Here is a 26,043-nt window from a genome sequence, read left to right on the forward strand (position 1 = left end):
GTTCCATAGATGTCCCTCAAGAGCCTAAGTAAGTCTAACCTGCAAAATAAGGACACGCACAAAAAGATCCCTGTGCAGTTGAACACCGCAAACCATTTCTCTGTGGACTCCTCCTTCCCCTCAAGGAGTGGCAAGAGATGATGTGTGCACACCCAGAGCGCAATATACAGGACATGGAGAGAACTGAGTCTCCCGCTGATGCAAGCAAAAACAAGATGTTTACAGGTGAACTAGAAACTGTAAACTGGAGCAGGTCTCAGGTGTTTAGTGTAGAATCACTCCCTTTATTTTGGTAGCATTTAAATACATCTTTAATTTACAGTTTAAAATATATTCTCACGTATTCCATCTTTTGTTTTGGTTTGATTCAGGAAGTAACTTTACAACTTTATCTCAGTGTCACTGGTTTATGAACTCAAAGAATGCATGGTCATAGCAGTGTTGTAAATTTTCTTCTTATGTTTATTAACATGCAAACTTCTCTTTGCAATTGCTAAACTGATAAAACCTTCACATAATGCAAGTAAAAGCAGAGAAAATGCATCATATGGGTTTCTTATAGTCTTAAAGAGTCATTCCTATTCCGTTAGGTGATTTCTTGGTGATCCATCTGTATGGGCAACAAACCCAGAGTCATTTTCAGTGACTGTCCCTGCACCTTCATCCATGTCATTCACATTTGCCTCTGCACAGCAGTCTGTTTGATTGAGGAAACGCTCCAGCAGAGTGACACGCTGCTTTAGCCGTTGCTGAGTGTGTGTGTATTCACTGAGTAGCCGTGCAAACCGAGTCTGAAGGGTGTCCAAAGAGGACTCCAATCGTTCCACCTTCTCCTCTGTGTCCTCTTTCTGTAGCCCGCCACTCTGAGCATTCTCATCCAGAAGACCCTCTTTCATCAGAATCTCCCGGCCCCTTTCCTCTAGCACAGTCTTAGCATCTGGATACTCAGTCACTGCCTCCATCAGGTCGTCCTTAGAGAGGCAGAAGAGGTCAGAGTAACCTAAGCTGCGGATGTTGGCTGTCCGACGATTTCCCATTTTACTACCTTTGATATTCAAAATGCTGATTTCACCAAAGCAGCTACCAGCGGTGAGGAGAGCGTACTGTGTGACCCCATCATCAGCCACCACAGCCAGCTTCCCTTCTTTAATGATATACATCTCCTTACCAATGTCGCCCTTTCTGCAGATGTAGTCGCCTGGACTGAAGACCTGAGGGCGTAGTTTAAGCACAAGCTCCACCAGCAATCCTGCCTCACAGTCTTGAAAAATCCGTACTTTCTTCAGGGTCTCCAGGTGGACGTTAATAGCAATCTCAGCCCGCAGCTTGTTTGGCAAATTCTTTAGCACTTCCTGTTCATCTACTGCTTTCTTGTTGGTCCAGAGGTAGTCAAACCATTTGATGACACGTGTCTCCAGTTCTCTGCTGACTTTGCGGAAGTGCATGTAGTGTTTGATGGCATCAATACGAGCTTGAAATTCGGCACGGGTGGCGTTCATGTTGGCAATCATAGAGCCAACATTTCCCACAATTGTAGCAAAGATTAATACCCCAACAAGAAAGTCAAAGACCACAAACACATACTCTTCATCTCGCACAGGGGCAGGCATCTCTCCAATGGTGGTAAGGGTAAGAGTCGACCAGTAGAGACAGTAGACATAACTCTGAGTCAAGGTGGAATACCCGGGTTTAGTGATGTTTGGGAACACCCACGTATCTGAGCCAAATCCCAAAGACTTAGATATAGCATAGAAGATGCAGGCATTCCAGTGAATGATGACCAGGATGTAAAGAACCAAGTTGCAGATGCGAAAGATGTTGGGGTAGTTGGTGCGTGTCTCTGTGCGGTCAAAGAATTCAAACATGCGTGGGAAGCGCAGCAGACGGTTAAACCTGAGCTGTGGTGTATGGATGCCTGTAGAGATGTACCCCAGGTCAGTGGGCAGGATGGACAGCAAGTCAAGCTTAAACTGTAATGTACGGATGTAGCTGTCTCTTAGCTTGGCGTGGTCCTTCACCAGCAAACCCTGCTCCAGGAACCCTGAGAAAAATAAATAAAACTCGTGTTTAGCTTGGTGGTGGATGAAAAAAAAAATAGAGGGCGGCTCAAATCAAGTTTTTATTTAACAGTTAAACTGGTAGATTACATCCTCTCAGCTTTAATTTTAGAGTCTTTAAGCACATTGTTCCGTTTTTTTGAGCTGGATAATTTGATAAATCCAAGTGGCAATCTCTGGGTCTGAAGCTAATGCCTAAAGGCCCTTTCACATAGGAAGTGGCATGGGTTGTGCTACATTGTGCTCTCAGACACATTCTTTACTACACTGCACCAAAACAGTTTCTTACTGTATCAGGCAAACACCAGCACAACTGGAAGCACCGAGGGAATACTGGCACGTGCCACATACTTTGTGGTGTAGTGTGACATACATTCTCGTGATCATATCAGTGCAGCTCATGCTGCTTCCTATGTGAAAGGGCTTTAATTGCACCAAACTGCATTTCCTCCAAAGGCCACAGGAGGCTAGCTCTAAAAATAGCCTTTTTTTATTCATATCACTGAACTAATGATATGGCTTTCTACACAGTTAAAAATAATTAAAGCCCATTCAAGATGCTCTGATATTGTTTTTTTCCTCTTTTCACTAATAAAATGATATCAGTCCACAGGACAGAGTCTATTGATGCACCTTGCTAACCAAGCTAGCATTAGCTATAAATTAGCATGCAACATTCTTCCTCTACATGTGCTCCATGTAAAGTACCAAGCAGCAGATAAAGCTAGTGACTAGGTTAACTCTTTCTCTCTTGGACCATGACCAGGGGTAACCGTTATTGTTTTTTTATGAACTCAGTTGGTTTCTGACACATTTCAGGCCTGCTTCCACATCAGAAGTTAGAGAATGATCTCTGCCTATAGCTAACTAGGGCTACCATTGGAAACACCTGGGACCTCTATGTTTGCTAGACTTGTTTGACTGAGTGGTCAAAACTCATTAAGTGAAGCATTTAGCACGCTTCAAGCGTTGGTGGACAACATGTCCTGCCAAAAAGTGATTGCCCGTATTTAAACTGCTGTAAATAATTTGTTGGCCTATAATATGTGTGTCAAATGCATGCCTCATATCAAGCCATCTATAGCAAACATTAATCAGCATTCCTGTTACAAGTTAGAAGCCACACTTTTTGGCAAAGTTACTTTATATAGCCAGTTAAAAAATCTTGTTGACATTAAAAATGTCTTTTTTAAGGTGATCTGCCCAAGAGGGCAGCAGACATTACAACAAGTATAACAGTAATTTTGTAAACTAAATTGCTTATAATGTAGGTACAATAAACCAGAGTCATAAAGGTACTTGGAAAAACAGGTACTTTTTACATTTTATATATAACCTCTTTCTAAATCCTGTTCATTAAAGTCTATTTACCAATATAGGTGTAGACTTTACATATTAAAAAACACCTGTAAACACTGGAAATCACTTTTTGACAGACAATCAGTTTTTGGCACAACACTAAAATAACGGAATTTAACAGTACATGGTGCTGTGTGTGTGCTGGAGACACACACATATTTTCACACACATTAATGGTTTTATTTCATCATGCGTCCCTGATGTGTTCACAAGCCAATTTTAGCATAGGGTCATCTACTTGGTGATATTGTTATTTAGTGGATGTTGTAACTAAAATGTAAAGTTAGTTTGCATTTGATGTGTAAATAAAAGGAAGCAGCGAGGTTTGAATTAGAAAACTGAGAAAATATAAAATGAACGCAAACACTGACTCATTCGATTTTCAGCAGAGAGGAAACTATGTCATCAGAGTAATTTAACATTTAAGAAGGCCAGAAGCTACATTTTTAAATGGCCTGTATTTATATAGCGCTTTACTAGTCCCTAAGGACCCCAAAGCGCTTTACATATCCAGTCATCCACCCATTCACACACACATTCACTCACTGGTGATGGCAAGCTACATTGTAGCCACAGCCACCCTGGGGCGCACTGACAGAGGTGGCTTTTAGGTGGCTTACCTGTCCGGAGTCGAACACAGGTGTCTGTTATGTATAGAGCATCAGAGAGGTAGTCCAGCACCAGCCAGCAGATGTAGTTGCTCACTTGTAGTTCGTCAAAGCATGCCCTGGAAATGCATTTAAAAAGGATTTAGTGCTCTAGTCTAAGAAGTGAACACTACACTGTACACCCTCTGGAGGCTGCAGGGCCCCACTGACGCACATACTGTAGTGTTATTACCTCGCGACAACAAGGAACCAATTGTAGAGCACCGCCAAAGCAATAACAAATAACCAGCGGTAGTATACGTCATCGGAGGGAGACACCACAAACAAATCCCACTTTTTCCTGTAAGCAAAAGGAGACTGTGATTATGACACTCAACAAAAACTGTTAGTGCACAACAACAGAGAGAAAAACAGCAATATAGTGCATCACAACACAATAGCTATATAATTATTTTTTAACAGCCATATGAGACAGCAACTTTTTTTGCAAATGTGACATGATCATTTTAAAATATTGTGACGTTCTACTAAATGTAAAATATTTAAAGCTCAATTGATCTATCTTCTTTTCCTTACATGGCACCTTGCAGTAAACCTATATTTCAGCAAGGACAACATAAATTACAGCCTCAGCACTCAGTGGAATAAACACTGTCTGTAACTCTGGGTGTCTCTACAACTTAATAAGACCTTTCAAGGATTTATTTTAGCGATGAAGCAGAAAGTCCCATCATGATTTGTTCAAATGTAACTCTGTACTCCTTATGTATGTACATGAAGGTGTACATAGTAAAGGTTCAGGGTGGTTCCCGGGCATACCTAAAGATCCCTTTGGCATTGTTGCCATTGGCATCCAGTTGTGTGTTGCTGATGCGACTGGGGGCCGTTCTCAGCTCAGGGCCACGAAAGCGTTCCAGGAAAGAGTCTGGCCTCTCCTCCTCCTCCAAAAGACTCCTGTGTGCCCATTCCCGCAGTCTCACCACCAGGCTCACCAGTCTGACACACAAAAGGAACGCAACACCTCTGTCTCTGCATCTTTAGGCAGCTTTATAACTTAAAATCATGTCAAAATTCATCAGTTCAAACACAGTTAATGTGCGAAACCATCACAGAGCTGCAAATTAGCGCACATGATTTGAGACCTCACTTTGTCTTTCCTTTTCTATCTGTAGGACTGGAAAATCTTGAAAAGCCTGAATGAAAAAAGGGACTCTAAATTCCTGCAACCCATCAGAGGTCAAAGGATTTTCACTGGACAAATGTAATGAATTTTGCAGCAGTCGACGACCTTCATGAAAAAAGACAAAAAGCTCTTCTATAGCCATTTCTACAAAGCCAGACCTTTGCTACAAAAAAGTTATTTAATATGTAATAAGAGCTCCACAATAATCTTTCAGCTCCTTGAATCAGTCCATTTGAAATTGCCATACCATACTGACGTGCCACAGCTGAGTCATCACAGGTTTACCTTGAGATGGCTCCGGTCCTTTGAAAAGAATTTCTTGAACCGCCTCCATGAGGGTCGAGAGCAGCGACTCTTTGCAGCTCCGAGGATGTGTCATCACAGATCGATGGGACCCTAGTAGGAAAAAGAGACAGCCCAGCTTCTTTAAGCCATTACGAGAGCCTCTGTTTTGTGTCTCTGAACGAAACCTCTGAGAAAAACATAATGAACATGAGGAAGGTCTTGTTACCTGCTGAGAATGCTCTCTGCTCTCTCGATTTCCTCCTCCAAGCTGGTCTTCACTGACAGATTGTGGGGAGACCGATCTCTCTCTGCCAGCTGGCCCGTCATCTTTAGATCTGACAGTAAGGACAAACACTAATATTAAAGACCCACTTACAGCCATTTAATCCATATTGTGGAGTGTTGGACATGCTCTCCTGCTTCAGTTACACTGTGGCAGGAGAGAAAAGTGTTTATGGTGCATGTCTCAGATAATAGTCAGGGGACTGGGGCGGTGGGGGACAACTGGGACTGTGGTAGATAGTCCCTAACCTAGCCCATCATACAGCAGGTGGTTGCTGTGGTGACTCATGAGAAATAAAAAGCTCAGTTTTATGGATGCAGCAGCACTTTAGATACACAGTCAAAGTTCAGTTAAAGCACAAAAAGTCACATTAAGGCTGCTGTGACACTTTCTCCCTGCAGCACAGACAGATGATGAGGTGCTTAGATGACTGTTACCATTGTGTGACTAATTGGTGGGTCATTAATGAAAACACACACACACACAAAGCCATCCTGGAGCTCTGCGGCTCAGTGAACCAGTCAGCTGCTTTCCCTCAGGAACCACATCGCTTAGGAAACCAGGCTGCTGAGAGAGCGCAAAGTGTGGCATGACATAACAGCATGATGGCTGCTGAGGCCACAAAGAGTGATAATTCACCCCTAAAGTCATCCAGCTGCCTGCCAGTCCACACTTTGTAACTTTACTAATGTGGAGATGAGACTTTTTTTCCCTCTACTTTTGCAAATAATTATTAATTCCGCTTATTGAATATGTTACGCAACACAACTTTTTTCCACAGTGCTTCACAGCAAATGTAGATTACTAGCATCATAATAAAGTATATGCCAAACTGGCCTCAGCTTAAACATATCAGCCTACCTCTAGTTTCCTTGAATTAGTCCAAAAAAAAAAAAAATCCTCATGGTGACTTCACACAGGGACACCCAGAGCTGGTCTTCACCAGCCAATCCATCCTTTGTGCCCACGCCGGATGCAAGTCCTGCTCTTGCACCATTCTCGGTTGTGAGCCTCCTCTCGAAGAGCGCTCTCCTCACATGCGTGAGCACGTGGTCCACCTCATCCTCAGATGGGCTGAGCGCCGAGGAAGCACGTAGGGGTGGGAGATGGAGGGTGTGGAAATCTTTCAAGTAGTTGAGAGCCTTGATGTCAGCATCAAACTGAAGAGTATTCTAGGAAAACCTTGTTCCTTTTAACTTTTATTACTCATGAGAATCGTGAGAAACAGAACAAAAGAATGCAGCCAGTTCATCTGATTTATTTGATTTTCTTTATATATGTAGTCTGCCTGATTCATATTCTCAGCATTTCTTAGTCTGACATTTTTCATATTTGCTTGACAGCTCATCAGCATTTGTAACATATCGGCTTAATGACATATCATAACCCTTGTTCGTTTGCGAGCCCTCTCATAAACACAATAATAACTTTTCTTAAGCTCATTCATGTCTGAGCAGATGGGTCATTTTAACAGTAGCCGGTTTGGCTCAAAGAGGTGTGCAGTACAAAAAAGGAAGATTAGCAGAAACAGAAACATGAATGTAGTCAAGCTTATGCTGCTGCTCCTGCGCTGATTCCTACTATGAACTATCTCATTACATTGCATATAATAAATGTGAGGAATTAAGTGTATTTTGCTCACAGTACCTTTTTACTAGCATATGATTTTAGGGCTGTACACTTATATTTGTAGACTTACTGTGAAACTTTATCCATCCATCTATTCACTTCTGCTTATCCTTATCAGGGTCGTGGGGGGTTGGGGCCTATCCCAGCTACTATAGAGTGAGAGGTGGGGAGCCAGGATGTACCTTAGATATAAGGTAAAACATGAACTTAGCCTCTTTTCTTTATGATCTAGGATGGGATCATTAGGATCTGTGGGATATTTATGATTATTGACAGTTTGATTTTGAGAGTTTGACTTGAAATATTTTGCTTAATCTTCTCTTGTTGACAAAAAGTAACAAGAGCAGCGATGTTTAGGAGTCTAAACTTTCACCACAGCCACACTCTCCGCTGCAAATGGAGCTTGAAAACCCAGGCGATGGGGACCACACGAGACTTCTTCCTAATCATGCAGCTTTCCGACAGAGCCTGGCAGTTTCCGCTTTAATCAGATCCTCGAAAACTTAGTGGGAGCGAAGCCCAGAGGACTTTCCATCTGACTAAGATTCAGCCCAGTGAACAGTAAACTTCAATCTGCCATTACTATCTCTGTTGGGCAATGAGATTGTTGATGGACTGTGCAGAGACGAGTAAACGCAGAAACTGTAAGCGCTTTGTTTTTTTCTTTTACAGAGGGTTTTTTTTTTTTTTTTTTTTAAAAACAGGTGGGGGATTTTATGGTGAAAAAGAGGAAGAACATAAAGCATAAAGGTAGTAACATTAACAGAAGCTCAGATAAGAGGAAGGAGAAGCAGTAAAAGAACAACAACAGGTATCTGATGTAAGAGGTGCTTGGAAACAAAGAACTTCCTCCTGAGTACATTTTGGGATCAATCATTCACAAAACAAAAGATCTAATACACTGAAAGTACTCGGAGACTGCTTAAAAAAGTCATGTTTAACATCAGTTTAAACATATTAAATGTTAGTGTTTTTAGACTTGTATGTATCCTCTTCTATGGTTACTTGTAACCATACCAACCACTGTTTGTTCATACCCTTCAAGATGTTGAGCCAAGATGATGCATTTCTTGCATGATGAATCCAGCATCACTAATTATACTTAATACATCACTTTATTCAGATAAACTGATATATTAGCCATGTAAAAGACACAGACATGGTCACCAACAGTGCATTTAAATGATGCTCAGATGGCACTAAGGGGCCCAAAGTGTGTCAAGTAAAAATTTGTTGGTATAATCCATACTTTCATACTGATTACACCAAATTCTGATTATACCTTCTGAATAGTGCAGCAGAAATCCAGACTCATGAGACCAGGCGAAATTTTTCCAATCGTTCTATTTTCCAGTTTTGGTGAGCCGATGAGAATTATGGCTTAGTTTTTGTGTTCTTAGCTGAAAGGAGTGGCACCTTGTGTGGTCTTCTGCTGCTGTAGTCCAACTGCTTAAAGGTTAGACATGTTAGCCTTCAGACATGCAGGTATTTGTGTTTAACAAGAAACTAAATCGGACATCTTTGTTGCTATGCAGATGATACCCAGCTTTATTTTTCTATGAAGTCAGTTAGGTAAACTACAGGCATGCCTTATAGACATTGAAGCCAGGACGACCTCTAAATTCGTGCTTTTAAATCTCCACAAAACTGTATTTATTGCACTCTGTCCTAAAAATCTTAGAGACATAATGTCTAACCAGAGGTCCCACTGTTGCTCATAGTGGGTTGTGCAGATGTGCGAGGTGAGGTGAGTAATTACAACATAATGTTTATTTTGATCTACAAGTAACCAATCACAAAGCATCCACTTTGACCTAATGTTGTAAAGTGAAAACATAATAGTAAATTTCATTTTTTAAAGAAAAGTGGAAGAGCTTAAAAGATGAACTTGTGGTCAGAAATAACCACGATCAAACATAAGACTGGTTTTCCAAGGCATATTTATTGTTGCATGTAAAGCCCTTAGGAATAGACATGAACATGAGACCAAATACAATCTGGCCATTGTCATAGAGTATCATAAAGCTACCTGGAATGAAGTTGCAATTTATATTTGGTAACAGTGAATACAAAAGGAAAGGAAAAACTCAACGCATTAGTGCAAGTTGTCTTTGAGACAAGAAGGCACAGCAGAAGCCAGGAGAATCCAGTCAGCCTGCTCTTCATCCAACGTAACAGATACTTTAAAAAAACAAAACAAACAAAAAAACAAAAACCCAAACAACTAAGACCAGAAACACCCAAAGAACAGCATTTACATCGCATAATGATCCCAATAAACAAACAAATGACGAGTACAAGAATACAGATAGCACATCACCATGGTCTTTACTATGATCAGACCTTATGGCTTCTGTATATGGATATGTAGACGTTTACGTTGCCAGTTAAGATGCCAGTTTAGGCCATGGTTTTACTTCATCAAGTGAGAGGAAATGGTTGTCTGATGCCTCTTCTCTTTTTATTCCCCCTTCCCAAACATCTATTCATATCTATGGTATTTGGGAATGTGTTTTGCTTACTCAAGGCTATAATTTACTTATCGAGCTGAGTAAAAATATGTAAACAACCTTGCAGCTGCAAATAGGCACGCTTGCTTAAAAAACACAAAACAAAACAGCCTTCTTACACGTTAAGAGTTCTGCATACTGAAACTGTAAAGATGATCAAAGTCTTTAGAAATTTTAGTTTTGCAGCCTCACTTTAAATAAGATGAAAGCACATTATTCTTCAGAAAACACCTCTATTAATCAGAAGATGCAGGGACACATGCAAATGTATGATTCTGACACACAAGAAAAAAAAAACAAAACATAATTCCTTCGATTGGGGCAGCTCTCTCAAAATGCTAATGGCCTGTGGGTATGAGTAATTGTCACAATGATTCCAGCTAGTTAGACTCGTTTCATCCCCCGTCCCATCAAGCAGGCAAAGACAGTCATCACCATTTTGGGCTTGACCTCCACGAGGTCTTCTGGGAGAGCGTAGACGCGGGCTCCAATCTTCCTCGCCATGGAAACGGCATATCTAGAGAGGATACAGACATGGTAAGTTATATAAAAGCTGGTCACCCCTACTTACCAGTATATGGTCAAAAAGCTGCTTCTTTCTTTTTGTCCTTACTTGGCATTCTCCAGCTTGTCGTCTTCAGAGAGTCTGCCAGTTTTGATCAGATCATAGTCAATGCTGCGAGGCTGGATGGCGTCTATGAGTTCCAGTACTGCCAAACTGCTGCTGATCTCCTTGTCCTGATCGCCACATAACACACAGATTAGGGCTCCGACACACACATGGAGCCGTCTCAGAAAAATGAGACCCCACCCCTCCCCAACCGAATCACATGACTACATCTTTTTACGCTGCTCAATGGTGATGAGGGCTGGTTTACATATGTAGAGATGTCCAGTGTCACTTTACCTTAAAACTTGAAATCTTGGCTGATTTTCCAGCCTCTGCCAATGTTTTGTTCACCCAGCGTACAATGATGTCATCATTTACTTTCTCTCCATTACCAAGGTCCTCCAGTACATTCAGCGTATATCTGAAAGAGTAGAGACGCAGTATATTTATTACAGGACTGAACAGAGAACTCCAGTTTTTAACTAAAAGACCAAAGACAAAATCATCAGGGAAGAATCTTTAACACTGGAATCAGCTATGGAAATGTAATCACAAATATCACACACACACACACACGCACACACACACACACACACACACACACACACACACACACGCTGAGGCTGCCAACTACAACTACCAACTCTCCACAGTGGAAACAGTTTAAAGAAAATTAGAGTAAATAAAGAGAACTATCACAATGAATCTGAAAATGAAGACTGTCAATTTAATACAAGATCATTAACTTTTACATTAAGCTACTTTGATTTGTCACTATTGATTCTGAAGTGCTTTTATACTATTTTTGTTATCATACATTCACTCTTACAATGGTTGAGGCCCATATTAAACATAAATGATGGCATTAGCTTGTATAACTTGTATGTAATCCCCTGCGAGCTAAACCTCAGGTTTCTTAATTGGTCTCTTTTAGACAATGTTTTGTGCTCTAGAGCTCAGAAGCCCAGGCCACCCATTGTTCAAAATTTATGATTATGTGGGATAGCTGATCAGAAAGAAAAAAAATAAAAGGGTTGGTTAGGCCAGGCCAGTCAGTGAACCCCTGGTAGCCTACAGTTGCTTGGGAAAATGTGTATTCCTCGATTGGTTGCCGGCTGTTACCAGGTGAAGTCAGTCACAAAGAGTGCCTCTTTGTGATCTGCTTTGGGCACCTGCAGAGTGTTGTGGTTGCCAATAGTTTGCATGAAGACGCCACCTTATCTGCACACATGTACGCAAGTTCATCAAGCAACCTCCAGCAAACACTGGCAACCGATTGTGGGATGAGCATTTTTCCTTAGTGATTAATGGCTACCATGGGGTCAATGACTGGGGCATAGTGATCAATTTCACAGTGACTTCCAGCAACCTCCAGAAACCACTCGCAGCCAGTTAAATACTCATTTTCCCCTGGCGACCAATTGTTCCCAAATGCTGTAAATGAGGATAAGAAGTCCCTTTAAAAAATCATGATACATAACTTTATTATTTAATGTACTACATATACTATGTGTACTACATATGACTTATAAAGGTTGTTGATGCCACTTAAGGCTTAAAAACCAAAGTTTGCAATCTGTGTTACTGTAGAATGTAAACAATTCAGAAAATTTGTTGTTTTTATTTTTTAAGTGTTTAAAAATAAGTCAGCTGGACACGGAAATGTGCTATGCATGCTCAGCACGCCAGGCTGTAAACCTTTTCCTTATCTTGTTGACTACAAGAAAAGCAGAAATGCAGAAACAAAAGGAAGGAGGAACTTCTACTTGATTCTATTCCTGAAATCACACGGTGTTGTACTTTTTGTACCTTCTCATCAACTGCCACACCAGTGCTAGAGTCAAGGTAGCATTGCCATCATTCAGGTCCTGCCCGCCGATGCCAACGAGGGAGAACTTGGCCGTTTTGCCCAGTTCCACTGCATAGTTACAATTCTCCAGCTGGGAAATATAAATTAAATAGTTGGAGAAAGCCAACATGTTTCTTCTTGAATCTAAAAGAATAAGGCCATTAGGTCTACCTTTTTCATGTTGGTCCCCAGTTTAGGGTATGGTGGCTTGTTGACCTTGTTGTCCCAGTCAACCGGCACTTTAATCTTATCATAGAGCTGAAGGATGACCAGGGCATCCTGTAGGTCTCTGTAAGAATAGTGAGCATTGTAATTAATAATAAACATTAAATAAGACAAAAAGAAGAAGCTAGTATCCCACTTTTTTGTTTCAGATGCCAGGAAGTTTACTTACCCATACAGATGATTCACATGTGGGTTCACTCCCAGGGAGTTCATCCAGTTTCGGAACGTCCTCTCTTCTCTCGTCTCACCTGAACAGTACAGGATTGTGAGTCTTAAGGGACTTAATGATGAATGTATGTAACTATACAAGTGAACAGTAAAGATTATTGTAAATACAAGTGTACTGACTCACTCATTTCTCATGTTCATTTTCTGCTTTTCCATCAAAGATGGTTCCTGACTGCATCAAACTTTTTGTTTTACTCATTCACCCATAAATAACGTAACAGAGAAATACTACAGATCCCTGGGGCCTCTTGTATCTTCCAATTTAGCTTTCATTTGATTACCACCTGTGAACGTCTTGATAACCCACCTTCCAACAGTCCCCAGTCAATATCCTCATTCTCAGGTTTGGTCAGTGCTGGATATTTATTAAACAGATTGGCCACGAAAGCAAGGTTGAGTTTGGGGTTTCCACTGACAACGTCAGCTGGAGTGACAAACTGCCGACAGCCGAGTCTATCAGCCTGCTGCAGCATGGCATCTGCCCTCTTCATGTCGTCTTTCTCCTGAACAACACACACACACACACTTGAGTCAGAGGCCCTGTACAGCTGCTGGCATGTGTTGGAGATGCTCAGCAGTGAGCGCTAACTGTCAGAGTGCTTACATTGATTCCTGCCATGTTGATGTCTACGCGTGGCTTATCCTCATCTGTGCCTTTTGGTGAGATTTGATTCAGAAGGTGGAAATAGGCTCTTGAATCCTGAAAAAAGGAAAGCAAACAAACAAAGAAAATGTAGGTTCCTGCTATTGGACAAACAACAAAACCTACACTCATTTTATCTTATTGAAGGCAGCTTCACTCTGAGAAAGGTGATGATAAACTTGATTTAGTTTGAGAACAACTTCAACGGGGACAAAAACTGAACTTTAGAAGTATTTTAGAGGATCACATCGCTAAATGTTATAATAATGAGAATTAATCAGAAACAAAGAAACAAATGCAGAGCTTGAGAAAAATACATACACATACAGGTGCATAACTGTATACAAAATGCTGTACATCTGACGTAGTGGCACCTTTCACCTGAACTACCTTACTAAAATGCATGTTACCACAGAAAGACTGTGTCTTTGTCTTAATCCCTACATACACAGCTAAGCCTGAGACGCTACCCACTCATTCCTATTTTTGGAAAAGATAAGTGGATATTTGGGTAAGTTTGTACAAACACAAACATGTGCTACCTGTCCAGGTGGGCTGACAGACGCCTGTGTTGGTAGACGTAGTTATTACCGGAGTGAAAAACAAGTCAAAAATGGATTTAAAAAGCCCCGTGAAGAACCTTAAAAGCCACATTAAACCTGTAATATTATGTTCTAAAGTTTTGTTTAGTGTCCCTCTCTCTGCATCTACTATTTAGATGCACCAACTGGATTCAGTGCCAGTGAGTATACTCACTTTAATGTCAGAGCTGAAGTTGTTGATCTTCTTCTGTCCAGCATTTTCCAGGTGAAAGTTTGCCCAGCGTAACAGCAGTTCTTCTGGTGACAGCTTCATCAGGTCCTCGAGAGTTTCCCCATCCCTCAGCAATGCCGCCAGTGCTGTTCAGGAGCATTAATCATCACTTAAGCTGCTTGAAAACAGACTGGGGGGAACAACAGGACTGAAGCGCATGTTATTTAATGCCCTGTACCTTCATTTCTGCTGAGCTCAATGTCAGCAAAGAGACCGATCTTGATGATCTGCCACAGCAGGCCCAACACCAGATGGGGCTTCCCTTCTCTCAGGTCTAAAGCACCGATGTTCACCACATGGCACCCAATGGCTGAAGCAGAGTTCAGGGCCAGGTTAAGATTCTCCTGTAAGGCACAAATTAACAGTTAACAAAACAACTACAACAAAAAAACATTTGCTAAAAAATGTGAGGGGGGAAAAAGCCCCATAAGAAAAAACTGACTGACCTGTATTGTGAAAGGAGTCAACTTCTTCTTATTTATGGTCCTCTCATCAATCGTGTCGGGCACTGACAGGTTGATCATTTTGCTGTGCAAAGAGTAAAAAAACCCCACAAACATTAACATGTCTGATGCATGTTGTTAAGGAGACAGAAATCCAAATGTTTATTGTCTCTAAAGCATCTGTGTTTGTGAATATTAAGAAACTAAATATCCAACTTTTAGGGCATCGTGGTTGGAAAGATTTGCATTCACAGTTTAAGTAAATTTGTGGCACTTTTTTCAACTTTAACATAAATTCAAACATGTGATGTTTAACTGATTCTTGCTTTTATATTGTAGCAACATAACCTTAGACAAACTAACAATATCCTTTTATGTTGCAACTTAATTAGCTGTATCAGAAATATGTTTAACATGAAGGACTGTTACTTTATTACTTCAGAGCCATTGGTGTCAAAAACACTTAAGTAAAAGTAATCATATATTTTCTCAGTCTTATAAAGGGAGCTTGAGTTAATGTAAAACTGATTTATGTTTAAACAGTTGTACAGTATCACAAAACAAATAATTCAGCATGTAATAAACAAAATCATAGCTTTTGTTTGCCAGGTCACAAAAATGCAAATGAAGGGTGTGAAAGGTGGATATTAATTTGAACAGAGGTTTAACTCAGAAGCAAATGTGTTTGTGTATTGTTTTTTTCTTTTGTTTTTTTTTTTTAATATATGTTTTGGGATTTTGAGGCTTTACAGGGATAGAGCAGCACTCCGAGGCCCAGTGGCTTCAAGCCCGGGCATGCTGCATTAGCCTCATGGTGATAGGGTCGCCTGCTCAACCCAGGGAGCCACACCGGCACCTCAAACAGATTTTTAAAAGTAGCCAATTCAAACAGTGAAGCATCATTTTGAGCTTTGACCAGTCCAGCTGCAATTTAGGCACAGACAAAGCGATCTCTTTAGACCTCTATATGTTGATATAAAAACATTTTTTAATATGAACAACCTTTAGAGCAGTGTTAGAGCTCAGTGAGGGACAGTAACAGGAGCACCCACCAGAGTACGATACCGTCTCCAACACACTTGAAGAGGGCGTTTGTGTTGGGATCCATGGGCAGAACATGTTGGCAGTCAGGGTCTTTTTCCAGAGCGGTGTTGATCCAGTTCACAAAGGCGTATCGCTCCTCCTCTATGAGGACAAACAGACACAGGTTAGTTAAAATCCAAACACCAACAAGGTAACGTGAGTGGGCTGCTTATATCACCTAATTTCACTAGGTCACATTGTCTAATATAGATTACTTCAGTGTTAAATGAAGCGCCTGCACGTGAACTGCAGAGGGTACAAAGTCAACAGCTCATGACAAACACTGGCAGCAAACAGTGCCAATGAGGTTGGGAATCTCTGACGTACCAGAGAACGAATGTTGTGTGCCTTCACTTGACAGCTCAGACGTCCCTCCAATAGCCAGGATGCCTTCCTTTCTGTTGATGGCCTTGCGGAAAGACTTGGATATCTGGCCGGCCTTCAGTTCATCAACAATCTAAAATAACAGCAAAGAATGGTTAGAAATGGCGAAGGCTGAAGGCTATGGCCTGTTTGTGTTGCATTTAAAGACAAAAAGTGTTGGAAATAATCCTAATTTAAGAGAATTGGATTAGATAAGACACCATCATTTACCAGTACCTACAATGACTGACTCAGCATAACAGACCAATGAAAGACACTTCCTTTGAATTACATTTGATTAAACAGGTATGTGTCAAACTACTGTATGAGTATCCGAGCAAATTTACTAAAGATCACGTTCAGATCAGCTGCATGTTATTTATAATATGATTATTCCGGCAATTTCATTTGTAATTCAGCATTTTAATTTTATTTTCTATTTTTTAATTGGAAATCATTTGGAAGGGTTTGGACCATTTTTGAATTTTTTAAAGTTTTTTTCAATGGAATCAGCAGACTAATCAATGAATCAGAATCAGTGAAGCAAACAATCTTTATTAAGTCATACTTCTGTGCAAAAAGCCTCAACCATCTTCTCTCCTGTTACTGTGGTCTCCTGTGAGCCACCGTGGCAGCTCAGGTTGCTCGGCAGACACAGGAGATCTGCTGGAATTTCTCCTCAGTGGCACGAAAACATAACCCAACCTGCTGGCTACAGGGCTAAGAAGATATGGTGAGTATCTAGGCTAGTAGCTGAGGTTTTGACGGCATCAACGAGCTTTAAAGGTCCAGGATGGCCTCGGGTTTATGAGATTATGACAGAAACAGCTACAGCACTTATCCTCCAAATTAAACACCCACATATTTAAACGCCATTTAACAATAATAATGGGAGCAATATGTGGTGACAGTTCTTGATATGCAGCGTATCTTATCAGTAAATCGCAACATAGGAGAGAATTGAAACCAAGCTGGTTTGACAATATGTATTCAGTAGGAATGTATGTGATACTTCCTGCAGCCGGAGTTATCAGAGCTTCATCAGTGGCCTCGCCTCCACAGCTGTCGGTGTGACCACAATGAGCTGCTGGGCAAACTAGCACAGCACTCTTTACATGCAGAAGGCCACAGGATGCTAGCTTGCACTTCCTATCCAGTGTAGGTGAAAGAAGCAACCGCAACAACACAATAGCAGCCTTGTGGAGGTTATTAATACTTTCAGCCACTTCTGCTCATTTTGATTCATCTTTCTCGCATAATGGCACATGTATGTCTATACATGTCATTATTATCTATACATGGACCATGCTGGATTGCAGATCCCAGCTTTGCAGTGCCATAAAAAAAATACCTAATCAATCAGACTTGTGCCAGACAAGATGTTGGGAAGGCTCAATTGTAAAAAAAAATGTGATAGCCAAGGAGCAACAGGGCCTTTTCTGTGAGTTCATATCCAAAGAAAAAGTGAAAACATCTTTTTGTACTTATTGTACAAATTCCCTCGTATACATCACACTACATCAGTGTCTTTGAACTGCCTTTTTATATGTTGATGTTTCTAATGTCTAATTGAATAAAATTTTAATTATTAAACAAATACATACATACATAATTAGTCAGTAGATGTTTGGACCAAGGGTGATAACATTTTGGGGTGCTGTTTATGATCCCAAGTTTTGACGGATAAAGAATGCAGACTGTACAAGAAGCTGCTACTGTGAAGGATTAATCATTTCTTCAGTTTATCACTTTCACATTCCTGCAGTATGCATTTGTGGCATGTGGATGCTTTTTGGCTCTGCTTAGAACGTACCGAGGTAAACTCGTTAAAGTTTAGCTTTTCATCATTGTCTGTATCGAGCTTCTGGATGAGCTCTCGAAGCCTGAATCCTGGCAGCGGATGGCCGATGTCTTTAAGAAGGTCACCAAGCTCTTGTTTAGAGATATTCCCATCTCCGTTCTTATCTATAAAAACACAGAAAGAATCATCAGATATGGTTAAACCAGCAGTAACAATGACGGCAATAAAAAGAAACATAACTTTTACTTACCGTAACTTTCAAATATCTGTCTTATCTCCTCCCTTTCTTCTTGTGTTAGCTTTGCAGACATTTTTCTGAGATTGACCTGAGGTGGTCAGTCAAAGAAAGGTGTAACTGTGAAGAGAGCAGAGTCACAACATCTTAAAAATAGTTTGGGAGGCAAACAGCATCTTTATCACTCCTGCAAACTCACCCACACTGCTGTCACTTTCTATGCATTCAACCAGCAAAGGGAGTGGCATTGACACGCAGCAGATAAGTGAACCTTTTATTTTCTGTCAGGCCTAAAATAGCTTCATTTACCTATCGCTTTTCCTTTTCCTTAATCAAAGTCACATCCTGTTAGTTTTATTGTATAGCAGCAAGCCCATTTTCCAATGAAACTACTAGATGAGTCAAGATGTAAGCAGCCTTTGGTTGACTAAATGATTACTCTTCAGTTAGTATGCTATACTATACAGTAAATCTTGTAAAATATAGATTTTTTTAACTACAATGTTTTATTTTTATTGTGTGCCTATACTACAAATCAAATCGACAAAGCAAGTTAAATCTGTTTACTGACAGCTGCAATTAAAAAGTTAAGACTGTGCATGCAGTTTGAAATAGACTCAAAAGACTCAAGCAGTTGGAAAGACTCAAAAGCCAGGGATCTCTAGACAAACGTGCAAATGCGAAAAATTTGTGGGGTGTTATCACCAAAATGCATCTGAAATTAAATGGATTGACCTACAAACAATCAACAAAATGTGCAATCTGGGATTCCAGTGCCAATCACTATATGACTTAAGCACCTGTGATGAGCTCTGTACACATCATGGACAATCACACATAGCAGTGACCATGACCTTTAGCTTAGTACCTGCTACAGTGCACACATGAGTCAAAACACACAAAGAGCTGTTTGTAGTAAAGTGAAAACAAGAGGGCGAACTGTCCTGTGTCTGCTTTTCTCCTATTTATTTATTCATTTTTAATCTCTTCCTCATTGTGGTGAACTCTATCGTTCCCATTCCTGTTCAAGGTGACTTTTCAACCAATCAACATTTGATTAACAGATAGCACAGTGGCTGTCAAGCTACACACTGTTTGCTTTTTTAGTATGTTTCTATGACCTCCACATTGGCTTAATTCCTGCAGTCTCCTCTTTCTGTGCAGCCAAACAGCTACACAAGGCATTTGAATTGTGTAGCTAACTTTAAGGAAGACCATAAAGTCTCTTGGGTCTATGGCAGGGGTGGGCAATTCCTGGCCTCGAGGTCCGGTGTCCTGCAGGTTTTAGATCGCACTTTGGGTCAACACACTTGAATCACACGATTAGTTCATTACCAGGACTCTGGACATGTTAAGGAGCTAATTTAGCCATTTAAATCAGCTGTGTTGGTTCAAGGACACATCTAAAACCTGCAGGGACACCGGTTGTTCTGTGGTAGGTCATCAGATATCCCATTCAAATTTACTAATAATTATAAATATGAATTATTGCCAGGGGAAAGCTGGTGATTCTAACCACCTATTTCTGTTTACCTGCATGCACCCAAATCACATTCAATAGCACTGGTCAATATTATTTGGGCAAAGAGTGGAACTTGGAACAGGAACACCAAACGCTTAACCCTTGTCTACAGTTCCTGCATATTCAAACCCACGACTGTTTCATAGAGATAAAAAAAAAAAGACAGCACTGAGTGACAGATCAGTGCAAAGAGACTGCAGTGTGCTGATAGGTTAGCTCAAACCCATTGAATATTAGATCAACGTTGGCGAGTGGCACGCCATGGGCAAGACCAGATGGAAATCTGTTTAAACAGCCAGAGCAAATGAAACATGACCCGTCAGGTTCGTCTGGTTCAAAGGTTAACTACTCAAGTCACGGATCGACCACGAGTCAGTGAGAATCTGTCTCGAGAGCTACTTTGCTTGACAAAAACCACTGCTTCCCATTCTCCTCCGAGGCAAAGGAACTATTGAGAAAAAAAGGCACTGAAAATAAGGAATTTCTGTCAGCACCCCCTTCCTGTTCAGTAGCTGCAAAGGAATGCAGGAGGCCTGGACTGAGTGAGCTCCACTTACAGAGAGGTGAGCTCCCTCGCTCTCCAAGGCTAAACTGGTATGATGGCATTCCTCTCCAACACGAGGGTTGAGAAAACAAAAAGCGGTTAGCAAAAGAGCAAAGATTTTTCCAGATAGAAACGTGTTCCCTTTTTCTTGCCAGACTTAAAGCTACAGATGTGCGATCGTCACATTCGTCAGAAATCCAAGGCAACGCCTGGTTTCCCCAACAAAACATATAAAAATAACAGAACGAATAGTGGAATTTGTGCCTGAACGTCTCTGAGTGAACTGAGCCATCTATTATCTTTCTACCCTCAGCAGCATCCCAGACAGCTGAGCAGACAGTGAACCAAAGTTTGCATCCGCTTTAATAAACTATTAATAGTCACGAAAGGTGACTCATCAGTAGGCACAAGGCATCAGAGACGTGATGCAGTTCCCATAAAGCTATAAATATAAAACAAAGTGACAAATTAAAAAAACACATGGCCCTGCAAAAACAAGAAAGACTTGCCCAAAAAAGTCCTTCAGACAAAATTACATAATTTCGAAAACTAGGTGACGGTAAGGGATTTGTCACTTTAATGAGCCACATCAAAAACACAAATCATTTTAAAAGACTTACCATAAATCAGAGAAAAGACGAGTGTGCTTTCCTTCAACAAAGCAACCTCAAATCAGGCCGAGCACAAACTCCACTCAACTATTAGGAAAATGCCAATTCCAGCACTGCTATATTTAACTTTTCTCCAAAAAGGATGTGAAATGTGGCCAGTTGAGTCGGGCCTGCTGCAAGAAGGGCCCACAAACATTACCTCACTCGCTCACTTGTCACACCCTCAACAGGAGGCGGAGTGACAACAGAAGAAGGGCACAAGTACGTGGAGCAAGGGCACAGATGGCAATGGACAAATGTGAGATGCACGGAAGAATAGAGCGTTTGTAATCACCGTAGCAAAGCTGTGGCCATAAATCTTGTGTTACACTAGAGAGTAGAGTTCAGAGCAGCTGGTTTCCAAAGACAGTTGTTTTCTTTGACAGCTGTACATGTGTTTGCGTGTGTTTGTGTGTGTGTGTGTGGTAAAAATCCTGTGCTTTAACATTGAAAGCAACATCAACCTCCTAAATGGATGTCTGCCTAAAAGCACATCAATACCTCTGATAGAGCACATTATTAAGAGGTCAGTCTTTGGCTATAGCACAAAGAGGATGACTCAGGAGTGCCATAGCTATATACTTTTCACTAATTAAAAAACAAACAAACAAACAACCAAGCAAAAACAGAAAAATATTGTAAATATTCTAAAATACAAGATTTGGTAGCTCCAGCTGAAATTAAGCTGGACTGAAACAAATGCTCATCTGTATAGATGTGCAGTCATCCTAGTCATGTGATACCCAGCAGCAGCAAAACAAGCATAACTGGACTTGTTTTGTAGGCTTTAAGACGTCTAACCCCCCTCCGTTCAAGAAGCTCTCTCGGTTCCTAGCTCATTTTACAACTGGATAACACAAACGCACACACACACACACTTCTTTACCAGCAGCGGCTTTAATTGTTGAGCCAAAAACAGCACATTGACGGCATTTACAATCGCCTTTGATGAATCTTTCGCTCAATTTAAAGCCGAGGGCTGCTCCCAGATGGTTGAATTAAATGTGCAGAGCTGAGGCGACACACCCCGCCCCGCCAGTGTTTCATCCACAGTTACGTGGGAAATGTGAGGCACACAAATAGATTGGGCACCCTTCCCAAATGTGGTTAAGTTCAATAAGCACACACCCAACACGGTCTGCAAGAACATGGGACGTTTTTTTTTTTTTTTTTTTTACACTCACAATCTTGTGCAGATGTGAAAATGACTCATGAGCAGAAAGCCAGTCTGTAGGGCCAGCCCTTTATTTCCTGTTCAGGCTGTTGGGATAAGATCAGCAGGGCAGTACTGACAGGTAAGGAGGGAGGTGATGACAACAAATTGTTTGCGGAGTTTACTCTACTTTGACATCATGTACAGCTGCGAGTGTAAAACCCTGGGCTGGGTTAAAGTGATATTATAAAAGCCTTAAAAGACAGGCCATGTGGTGAATCATCATGGAAACATTCAAATGAAATGACAGCAACCACCTAGCCTTTACAATCTGCTCTCTATAGCGTACCACTGTTGGCCAAATGAAAGCATGTAGCTTTACTAAATGATGAAGGAAGTCTAAAAGGGGCTAGTACGGGAGTCCATGCAGACAGAGGTGCTGCTGAATCAGCTGGGTTAGCTTCTTACTCCTACAGGTAAGCAGCCACACCTACACCTATGCTATTACTCAACAAAAACCTTACATACCATTATCCTTTATAGGCATGGCACACTCACAGTACTACAAAAGGCACAGCAACCGTAAAAAATACCACTGACATTGTATCCGATTGCTTCAAAAACCACGTTAATAAGCTGGGGCCTTTAAAAAAAAATGGAAAACATTAGTGACTCATTGCATTAATATTCTGGTGCATTTGATGTGTAGTATTAATTAAAGTTGGCACATGATTTATTTAAAATGACTTGGCATTCTAGCATAGCAATGCATTGTTTTAATATTCATCAGCACGCGCAATTAAAAAAAAAAAAAAAAAAAAAGGAGTTTCTGAATAAAGAAAGAAGTGCAACTAAAGCGTAACCTGATCACTTTTACTGACTTGCAGAACAAGTGACCGTTCCCATAGATCCTGATGGTGGAAAAAAGTGGGAAAACCTGTTCTTTCGCACAGGTGTGAGCCCGGCTGGAAGCACAAGGTTTTTTAAAAATACACCACCCATCCACCGTCTCCAAGGTCTGGTTGGAGAGACAGCAGCGTGCACATGTAATGTCTGTGCTTTTAAATAACACATACAGTAGGCGCTCTTATACTTCCACAGCATGAGCAAGGGAAAATTACACTTTACCTCAGCTATTTTGTGGAGCATAGTCTACATACCAGTACATTCATGGGCAATCTAACCACGCCAGTCAGGTTACAGTTAAAATGTCATCCAGCATTTTTCTTTCTCCACAAAGGAAATGCAGTCATGACATTCACTAGCGCTGACACTACGAGAACAGCTAACAATGTATTAATCATGGTTATGAATTAAACACCTCGTCTCCTGCATCCTCGTATCCTGCCATACAAGTGAAACAAGATTTTAGAGAAGGCCAGACCCTGTATTCACAACACGCTTTATGTTCAAAGTCACAACATTTATGAAGTTAAAATACGGGCTTCTCTGACATTATCAGCAGACCTTGCTGATCAGCCGTGTCCTAAGAACGATCCAGGATTGGAATCCCAGATGTAAGTGAGCGCTGCAGCTCCAGATGGGCTCCAGGAAAAATCTGGTAAATCGCTCAAGGCAGTAAACAAGTTTAAATAGACCACTGTTCAACACACACAGACAAAAAGTCACTTTGTGCATAAGCAAGCTGCCTTATTTTGGTGCGGAAACATTTGTCAGGCTTACCCGCACAGACCATATGAGAACAATGCTTTTTCAAGGATCAGCTACGCTAACTCTTGCACATTGAGTGCAAAGGCGTCATAGACGTTTACAGTTCATTGGAAAAAAGTGGGAGAGTCAGACCTTTGCAGAAAATAACCCACAAACAGACACACACACACACGCACATAGAGGAGAAACACTCAGCAAAGTAAAGAACATTGAGCAGAGAGATGTGTTACACGAGATTTATTTACAGACTCTTTGTGATATTGTGTTCTGGTATGTGGCTTTTATATGCTAACTTGGTGGAGCGGGAAGATTAAAAAGAAAACTTAAAAGAAATAGTGCAGGCTCCACCTATACTTCCTCCGGTGAGAGGCGGCGTGATGAAGGAACAAACCTGCTTCTGTCTAACTTGACTTTTCCTGTAGGATTTTACATATTCAAAAATTTCTAAACAGCCCGCATCTACAAAAATAAAAAATAACCCGAAATGTGAACCTCGTGTATAAATGTGATGCATAGTTACACAATGAAACTAGTATATGTATACTACGTCTTTGAGCAGTAGTTACCTTTTCCAAAAGTTATGTGGTCACAATTAAGGAGTGAAAGAGTGCAATATTTCAACATTTTCAGACTCGTTCAGCTCCGACAGGATGAACGAGCTACATTCAAGGTGTAGCTAGAGCTAGCCGGCTAGCGACAGACATGTAAGTTTCATAGGCAGGAAACTACCCCTGCTTACTCCAGCAAACCCATCCCTACAAACAGAGGATAACAGGGAGGAAAGCTTGGGACAAAGGATGTTGTTTTGATAAGCAAAACTGATATAAACTCTATCTATAAGTAGGTGCTGGTCTAGAACTTGTCAGGAAATTGGTACTTACTGTTAGTGCGCCTTAAATTCCAGACACTGTCCAGTTTGCAGTCCTGCCTCCTCCACGTAGAGACAAAAGTAGACGGCAGGAATGCTCGCCCGCCCTTCGTGACGTCACCAAACAGTTCTATGGAGGGTTATCTATGCCAAAAATGTAAACTGAAATAAAATACATCAGTGAAAAGTCTTTTTGTATTAAACATTTTTTTACTTAATTTGATTTATTAGAACAATTATAGAAATAATAAATCAATTACATTCTTTATAGGCATGTCATATCTCAAGTTCACAAATATATATGTATATATTCAGCAATATTTTCAGTTGAAAATGTAGTATTTTTAACTTTTCATAAAATGTTTTCAAAGTATACCTAACTATGTTTTCCCTTTATATTTAAATTGTGGGGAGTTTTTCTTGTATTGTGATTTACCTACACTTTCTTAGGAGCTTGCAAAGAAAAGCATCTGTACTCACCTCTCATCTGAGAATCTTCTTCAGTTCTAAGAGCAAATGGTGGAGAGTACCAGATTTTCTTTCACCCCCTCCCAGACTCCTTATCGCCTACTCACATCTTAGGTCATTTGATTGCAGTAAGTCACACGATAGGGTTGGGCAAGGTCTCACAATGGGTTCACCTGAAACCTCGGTTGATAGTGACCCACACCTGTTTTCACACCTTGGCTCGTGTGATTAGGCTGATGATCAATAGTGGGTCAACAACACTCTTAAGGGACACTCTTAATAGGACTTAAAAACTCTACAGTTATTATGTGTATAACACTGATAAATTTACAAGCTGAATCCATAATTCATAGAAGACAAATAATGGGCTAAAACTGTTGACCTTATAATTAAAAAAACATTTGGTCTGCTGTCTAAACCACTGCCACCAGCGTGGTTTTCCAAGTAATTGTTGCTCTTTAAGGTGAGGTTTTCACAATGAATACAAAACAACATTATATGACAGGTGAAAACCTTCAGTTGTGCTGCACATTTAACTGTTTTCCCCTTGGACCTTGGACCCCTGTTAACAGATTTAACAATGCCTGTTTTTTTTTCAGAAAAATAACAATATGAAATTTAAATATCTTCCACGCTTTATTTTACCTATTGTCTTCAGGTGGAAGGGAATGATGTGAGTGGATCAGAAGCAGAGGTGATCTGTAACTTGAAAAGTATGTGGGACAGACAGTGTTATAAAATGGGACTGTGTGGGCACTAGGGATTTTACTGGTATTTTACAGACTACATAGACTACTCAGAATACTAACAGGGAAGATAACATGTAAATGTTATGCAACTTATGTGTTAAATAACAAGAAAGACATGTTGTTGAAGCAAACAAGTACATAAAAACCAGAAGGTTCACACAAAGTTTACAGCTCTGGAATCCCATCATGTTTTTTAAAAGACATTTACAGC

General features: G+C 40.7%; 2 protein-coding genes across 2 annotated transcripts; both read right to left on the reverse strand.

Moving 5' to 3' along the window:
* Window positions 1-514: 514 nt before the first annotated feature.
* On the reverse strand, window positions 515-5,819 carry LOC102784098 (cyclic nucleotide-gated cation channel). Its single transcript, XM_035912685.2, has 6 exons — window positions 5,719-5,819; window positions 5,493-5,603; window positions 4,844-5,020; window positions 4,257-4,364; window positions 4,037-4,143; window positions 515-2,041 (listed from the first exon to the last, which is right to left on the reverse strand). Exons 1-6 carry the CDS (start codon window positions 5,817-5,819, stop codon window positions 579-581), a joined length of 2,067 nt encoding a protein of 688 aa, XP_035768578.1. The 3' UTR covers window positions 515-578.
* Window positions 5,820-9,327: 3,508 nt separating this feature from the next.
* Window positions 9,328-24,716, reverse strand: pls3 (plastin 3 (T isoform)). The gene is made up of 16 exons (XM_006802118.3): window positions 24,629-24,716; window positions 18,223-18,327; window positions 17,985-18,136; window positions 16,136-16,265; window positions 15,778-15,910; window positions 14,729-14,810; window positions 14,461-14,626; window positions 14,226-14,368; window positions 13,431-13,526; window positions 13,134-13,329; window positions 12,768-12,846; window positions 12,545-12,662; window positions 12,334-12,464; window positions 10,822-10,945; window positions 10,528-10,652; window positions 9,328-10,431 (listed from the first exon to the last, which is right to left on the reverse strand). Exons 2-16 carry the CDS (start codon window positions 18,281-18,283, stop codon window positions 10,299-10,301), a joined length of 1,869 nt encoding a protein of 622 aa, XP_006802181.2. The 5' UTR covers window positions 18,284-18,327; window positions 24,629-24,716; the 3' UTR covers window positions 9,328-10,298.
* Window positions 24,717-26,043: the final 1,327 nt, after the last annotated feature.

This window comes from Neolamprologus brichardi, chromosome 10 (genome assembly GCF_056152115.1).
Source record: "Neolamprologus brichardi isolate AB-2024 chromosome 10, ASM5615211v1, whole genome shotgun sequence".
NCBI lineage: Eukaryota > Metazoa > Chordata > Actinopteri > Cichliformes > Cichlidae > Neolamprologus > Neolamprologus brichardi.